This window comes from Muntiacus reevesi, chromosome 18, assembly GCF_963930625.1.
Source record: "Muntiacus reevesi chromosome 18, mMunRee1.1, whole genome shotgun sequence".
NCBI lineage: Eukaryota > Metazoa > Chordata > Mammalia > Artiodactyla > Cervidae > Muntiacus > Muntiacus reevesi.
Window position 1 is genome coordinate 17,175,140 of NC_089266.1, and position 7,517 is coordinate 17,182,656.

A 7,517-nucleotide genomic window follows, 5' to 3' on the forward strand; every position below is an offset into this window, starting at 1 on the left:
CCTTCCCCTACCTCGCATCCATAACATCTCCATCCTACCTCTGCCTGAGCACCACCCATGTTTATTAGCATTAAGTTCTGCAGTGGGCAGGATGGGAGATGCTTGCTTGGACGAGCCTGTTCTTTGGGGATTTCTACCTACAGCCCTCGCTGTCCACCTCAGTTTCTGAACCAGCGATTGAGCAAGCACCCTGAAGCCAGACAGTGTGAGTGGTGGCAGATTCTAGCTGGGTTTGCCACTGGGAAAGCTGCAGGGAGGGAGGGAGCATGCTGGCTAGAGAACTTGGCACCCCAGTCCAGCTCCTGCCTCTTTTGACCTCCATCCAAAGTTCTTCCCACCAGGCAAGTGTTCCAGATCCTTCCAAGATGAGAGGCCCTCAGATTACCTGGGGTGAGGGTGATGCTCAGGGCCCAGATGCACCTATCACTCACCTCTTGGCCCCACAGATGTTGACAAAATACTCTGAAATTCTGGGAGAACTTTCCCTGGCTGCTACCCCCTCTCCCGTGCCTTCCCCCCATGTGTTAAAAAAGGTTCTTCGGAGAACATAACTCAGCTTCATTCTCCTGTCTGTGCAGTTCGGTGCTCAGTCGTGGCCGACCCTTTGCAACCCCATGGACTGAAGCCCACCAGTCTCCTCTGTCCATGGAATTTTCCAGGCGAGAATCCTGTGGTGGGTTGCCATTTCCTACTTCAGCATTATAATAATATTTGACCTGGGTTTTGCTCTTGTTGCTGTTTCGATGGTTGTTGGCCTTTTTTCTTTATTTTTTTCAAGCAAAATGTGGTCCCATCAGAAGACAAACAGATCAACAACCACTTTTGCTCCCCTTGGACAGCAGGCCCCGCCCATAGTGGGGGTGGGGTGGGCAGGAGGGTGGTGAACTCACTTCCAAGAGACCGGATTAATTTCCCACCACCTCCCCCCAGGGTAAGGCCTGCCCTGGAAGGGAGACCACCCGGTTAAAGCCTGGCCATCCGATCTGGTATCTGCCCATCTGTCTGTCTGTGTGTCTGTCTGTGGGATCAACAGCCTCCAGCCAGCTCAGCTCCTCGCCAGCCCCAGCCCCAGCCAGCTGTAATTCCTGCCTGTTACAAGTGTTAACACCTGGCCTGGGGCCTTCCTCCCCCGCAGTCTCCAGGTGCCTCTCTGAGCCCAGCCCACTGACCCCCACAGGGTTTGACTGAACATGTTCACAAGCCTCTGAAAGGCGGGTGGAGGTGGGAGTGGGTGGGGGAGGCAGCAGGACATCTGACAGATGGGGAAACTGAGGTAGGGCTTAGGGCAAATGCTCAAAGGGGGAAATGGCTCCTAGGATGGTGGAGAGAGCTCAGCTGCTCTTATTTCCCAGATCTCTGCCCTCGACTTCTGCTGAGCAATTTTGCCCAAGCTGGCAAGCAGAGGTAGGCTAGTGATTCCTGCGGGAGGAAATAGAGGCCCAGAGGGTTGTGTCCCACAGAGGTGGCTCCTAACCCCCAGCACAGGCCCCTTCCATCAGGGCCTCCGCCTCTGGAATGCAGCAGGCACTAGGCTGGGCTCTAATAAGACTGTTCATTTTATCCCCCCCCCGCCACCCCCCGAGAAGGAGAAGAAAGACAAGTTCCTCCACCAGGCGCTAACTGGGACTGACAAGAAGAATTATAGAAATCAGTGCCGCTGCTACTGCTTCCTGTCCTAACTCTTCCACTACCTGGCTGCAAGGCCCTGGAACATCTCTTCCTTCCATGTTGCTCGGCCTTCTGGTCTACCTTCTGGAGGCTTGGGCCTGAGCAGTGTGGAACACTGCAGGTGGGGTGCTCTCCTTGATGGGTGGCACAGACAGAAATCCCAGCTGAACAGTTTCCCTTTAAAGTCCCTCCTAGGGAATGTGTGAGCTGGGTGGGCCTAAGAGGGCAGGCTGTGATGGGCTAGAGAACTGGAATCTGGCTGCCCTGGGGGCAGAGTAGAAACAGGAATCTGAGGCCTGTCTACTCTACTGTCCCTGTCCCAGCCTCGGCCCCCTGCTCTGGCCCTGAGAACATGACACCCTCTGCCCTAGCTCCAAGACCAAAGACAAACAGCATTAGAAGGGAGGGCTGGTGACATAGTCCTCGGGCAGACAGGATGAGCTTGTGCCAAGCAAGGGTCTGCACCTCCCCTTGCCCATGCTGTCCAGCCCCAGATCCCAAGTCCCTGAGCCCCTTTCAGCTTCTTCTTTAAACCCTTGTCTCCTGCTGGACTATCCCTGCAGGACCATGGACCAAGCCCCCAAGCTTAGAATGTCATTCATACTTATGGATCATATGACTGCAAACATATCCACAGCCACTTACAGGTCATACGCCTGCAAACCCATCCATAGCCACGGGCCCAACCACGGTCACTGCCACCTGAGGACAGGGTCACAGGCAGACCCCGACACAGCCCTCACACTCATACAATCAGGTCATGGCCATGAGCACAGATATCCATGCACAAAGACATCTGGAGCTTTCCCTTTATACGGTCATGAAGGCATGTGCACACATGCGCACACACATGCACACACACACAACACTCACATGCCCAGTCATGAATACAGTCATGCAGTGTCATCAGCAGACACAGGTGCTGACCTCTACACGGGCACAGATACTTCTAGACGTTCTCTGTCGCACACACACACATCACAGAATCAGCCGCTTGCCAACACTTGTATGCAGAGACATAGTACACCCTGGGCTATGGATTCCCCCAGGCGCCTTTCACACAAGTTCACATCCACAGTCTCCCATTTGCAGGCATGGATGCTCCGTCACATGGAGGGACGCTAGTGTACAGATGACACTCCTTAGGGTCATAGACCTAAACACACATACTCACACACACACACACACACACCTCTCTGCCCAGACAAAGCAACATCTCTGTCCCCCTCCCCAACCCCAATAAGCCATGTGTCCAGCAATTATGTTAGGGCCAATGTCCTGGCTTTCCAGGTTTTTCCAGCATCTTCCTATTGGGTGGTCCCTATCTGAATGATCTCCAATACACCACTACACAGCAGACACCCCACCCCTCCCTACCAGCACTGCCCCCAAAAAGTGCTCTTGTCCAGCTCATAGGAGAGGGGAACCCGGTTCCTGCAGCCTGTCAGTCTCCAAGCCTTCTCTTCCCACCCTCCCCACCCACCCCGAGGTCCCTGGGAAAGGAGAGAATAGCATCCCCTTGGCCAGAGGACGGGAAAAGGGTCGGGAAGGGCCAGTGAGGCAGGACTGGTTTCTGCAGCAGCCTTCCCCCCAACCAGCAAAGCCCCCAACCTGGAATTCCTGGCTACCCCTGCCACCCTGGGGACTTCTTTATGTTCAGGAGGCCTCAGGCCAGCCCACCAAGATGGGAAGGAATGGCTGGGCAGAAGAAAGACTTCCCCTTGGGTGTCTGTCTTGGGAGCAACTCTCAGCACCCTCTCTATGAAGCCCCTGGGCCATGCCCTGCTCCTGCTCCCATCCTGCCCTCCCAAACACTCAGACACAAATGCTGCCACCCCCAAACAGCTGGAGACAGGCTCGGGGTATGACCCCCAAATCTCCTGGTTCTGCTCCTCCTATCCCAGGCAGGGCAGGGGGTGGTTAAGAAGGGAAAAGGGGACGTGCGGGTGGCACGCCTCTCTGACTTTCATCCTGGGGCCACAGACCCTCTGCCTACTCACAGATCCCAAATTCCTCCCCCTCACCTTCCACCCCACCCCACCCCCCCACCCCCGGCCGAGGCTCTCCTACATCCAGGAGGGGAAGATTCTTTAATTAAAGTTTTCCGGAATGCAGGGGGCTGGAGACTGAGGAGAGGCGGGGTGTAATTTAGAGAGCTGGTTTCAGTGTCTTTCCCCTCTGGCCTCTGGGACCTGCCAGGTAGTGTTGAGGCCGCTTGGAAAACAAGGGGGCTCCCTGGAACTGGGGCTCCCAAAGGGCTGTTTATTCCATGGCCAGTTCCCCCATACAGGCACAACCCCCACCCCAAAACACCGCGCCGGGTTTCCCAGCCTTATTTACTAAAAATGTCTTTTGTATCCGCATTTCTCAGGGACTGAATCCTCCTCTCCCTCTCTCCCTTTCTCTTCGGTCCTTGGTTTTTCCAAAAGGAACGAATTTGACATGGAGAATTGCATTTTTGGTCAAAGAACAAACCCATCCCCTTCCCAAACAACTACATTTTCAAGGAGCCCCGCTTTTGCCAGGATGGACAAGCAAGAAATGAATTAAATCCGAATTCAATGGCATCTCGGATCAGCACATACCATATTCACTTCTGAGGCTCAAGATTAATCTAGAGCAGAGTGGGGAAAATCTGATGAAATCTACCCCCCACCATTACCCTGCCCCGGGGATCCCTGAAGCCACTGGGGTCTAAAATATGAAGGCACAGGGGGGGTTATTGTGGGGAAATCTCTTGATGGAGGCGCCGGAGGAGATGGGGGTGGCAACGAAGGAACAGGATGATTTTGCCCATGAAGACCCCAAAATGGAGAAAAGGAGTGGCTGCGCCCCAGGGACCTCGCTGGATTTCCAGAAACCCAACTGCAAGCAAATGGAGGGTCTTCAGGGGGCCCCCAGACTGGGACGGGTTGAGGGTTAGGATCTAAGAATAAGAGACCTTCTGAGATGGGGAAAGTCCTCAAGCCTCTGCAGCGACTAGCAAGGAAAATGGTGCTTATCAGAGAAGCCAGGAGTTGGATTCTAAAGGCGACACCAGCAGAAAATCCAGGGGGGTGGGGGGCGGTGGGCGAGTGGGGAGCTGGAGGGAGGTAAGAAGAAAGGAGCCCCAGCCCTGCCGCAGCCCACCCCCGGCTGGCGCCCCCCACCTCCCTGGGGCTCCGCGGAGAAATCGGGCCGCGGGCAGATAAGAGGCGAGTCTTACCACCAAATTGGGTAGCCGGCGAGGACCCTGGTGCCACAGAGCAGGAGGCCGAGGAGCAGCCGGAGCAGGTGGGGCTCCATTAGAAGCGGCGCCGAGGAGGAAGTTTGCCCGCGACCATGAAGAGGGGGAGCGACGCCCCCAATAGTTGGAACAAAGTCCACTTGAGATTGGAAATGACTTTCGGGCTTGTCAGAAGCGCACCTCCACCCGCAGCTGCCCCCCTCCCGAGCCCAGCGCGGAGCAGCCGGGTTTGAGGATGTCAGCGAGCAGCCAATCAGAGCCCGCGGCCTAAGGTAAGAGATGAGTCTGTAGTTCAGCCTGTCAATCACGCGCCCCTCCCGCCCGGCCCACGAGTCTGGCTCGGGGAAGGGCATCGCCCAGCAAACTTGGGCAAAGCCCGCGCCCCGGACCCAGTGGGAACTTGAGGGGGGACACGGCACCTCGGACCCTCCGCTGGCCCGGAACCGCCGCGGCCCCCCGGCAGCCAGGTTTAGGGAGCCGGGGCTGTGACTGGGGTGTTCACGTGGTCCCGGGTTGGCGTGGGTATTGACGGGTGGCTCATTTTCTCTCCGGAGACCGTGACCTCTTGGGACTTGGGCCCGTGAGGAATCGAGAGTAGAAAGCACCAGGATGTTTCCAGAAGCTTCGCTCGGGCAGGACAGGATCCGAGGGTCTCAGAGGGGGTTGGGAAATGCTACCCCTCCCAGCCTCCCGAGCCCGCGAGCGGGCCGGGCCCCTCGACCCGGCCGCGGGAGGTGGCTTCCACGGTCTTCGAGAGGCGAGCGGAAAGGTCCGCGGAGGCTCGCAGGTCTGGCTGCGGGCGGCGCCGGGGGACCGAGCCGAGTGTCATTTGAGTCTTTTGTCAGGGATCAGATCGGTATCGGGACCTCCTGCTGCCTTTGCATTTCCTGCAACTGACACCAGCGGCCAGTTGCATTTCCTGCGCGCGGAGCCGTGTCACTTTCTCCTCCTTGAGGGGTTCAGGCCTGGCCTCAAGCTCAGGTCAGAAGGACACCCACAGTCCCATTTGAATCTTCTGGATGAACCGTTTACCACGCGTGAAACGCAGTAGCCCCCCAGGGAAGCCGCTGGGGTCCTCAGGGGACCTTGCTGCCAAGAGATCCCCTGCCCTGCCCACCTCTCCTGCCTGAGGCTCTCAGCTCCAACCTGGGGCTTGGTGATAATGCCCCCTTGCCCTTGTGTGCACACCAAAGGTATCTAAATACCCCACCCCTGGCCATAAAAAAAAGGTCTTTCCAAGGCCTCCCTGGGTTATTTCTCTCCTCTCCTTCCCCAGAGTCAAGGAATTAGGTCTGCCTTGAGCAGTGCTGAGATTGAAGCCAGATTTGGGGGCCCTTGACCCCTATCACCTGGGCGCCTGCCCCCTAACCCTGCTTCCAGGCCACTCAAGGCCCCCAGAGGCACTCTGGGTGGGGGCAGGAGCGGGGCTGGAGCATCCCTGGGCCTGGGGCAAAGACAGTGACGCCAATAAGAGGGGTTGAGGACAGTGACTACCGGAAGTGCATCAGGAGGCCGACCCCCAGCGCTGGGAGGCCGGGAATGGCAGAGTCTCCACCGGGTGGGGGCTTGGCTGGTGGAAGTCCGTGCCAGGGGGCCAGACATTCCTGGCCTTTGATCTGGGCCACCCATGCCTATAGCTTGAACCCCCTGCCCCTGCCCATCCTGAGAGCCCTCAGCGCACAAGGCTGTGATGGGCGCGGGGAGCTTGGAAAACTGGCCCGGGGGCATCAAGGGTCGGGAGAGCCGCCTGGGCTTGTCACGGCTTCTGGCGCGTTCCTAGCCCGGTGCTCGACTGGAGGACGGGGGGGTGAGGGGGGGCGGTGTGCTGGTTGGAGATGAAAGAGAGGAGGGGAGGAAAGGGGAGAATAGGGAAAGGCAGAGTAGTGAAAATAGACAGCGCATCAGTGAGGGCCTGAGAGAGAAAGAGCGGGAGAGGGGAGAGCGAGGGGAGACTAGCAGAGGGAGCCTGCAGAGAAAGAAGGGGAAGAAACGGGAGGGAGAGGCAGAGATGGGGAAGGATGAGAAAGGCAAAGAGAAAGCCCCAACCTGCCCAGGACAGTGGGTGGGGGTGGAGACTGCGGATGGGGACCTTAAGAGATGGCTCCGTGGCAGGCTGATTCCTGATTCACCTGGAAAGTGGGTTGCGGGGGATCTGCCATTTCCCCTGACCTTGGAGCCTCAGGGCCCTGACTCTAGGGGGCACAGAGCCCTCCGCACACACCCTTCCCGGCCTGCTAAGTTCTACCCGGAGCTCTGCCTTCCCCAACAGGGAGCTCTCCGATGGTTTTTCTGCCTGCTCGAACTCCAGTCCTGCCTGATAGTTTGGGAGGCTCCGGAACCCCACAATCTTTATTAGAGCTGAAGAGGACTGCCTTTCCCTGGCCAACAAGACACCACTGTGAATGCAGTGTGGCCAGGACGGGGTGTGGGGGGGTATGAGGGGGAAGGATTAGGTGGCTTCTTTGGGGTCATGTCTGGGTCCCAAGATTCCATAGGTGCCAGCCTGGGAGGTGGGGGCAGGAGATCCCGAAGGCTGTGGGAGGGGTGGGGTGGAGGTTGACTTGCCCAGCCAGTGACCCCAGGTTGAGCAGGCAAGCCTGGCCATTCCCTAAAGGGATACATG

The 7,517-nt window shown here is 57.7% G+C and overlaps 1 protein-coding gene across 1 annotated transcript in view; it reads right to left on the minus strand.

Annotated features, from left to right (window-relative positions):
• The window catches only part of WNT3 (Wnt family member 3), a 47,311-nt gene extending 42,358 nt beyond the window's left edge, over positions 1-4,953 (minus strand). The window contains exon 1 of the mRNA XM_065910840.1: positions 4,874-4,953. Coding sequence (XP_065766912.1) covers positions 4,874-4,953 — 80 coding nt within the window. The remainder of the gene's footprint in view (positions 1-4,873) is intronic.
• Positions 4,954-7,517: the final 2,564 nt, after the last annotated feature.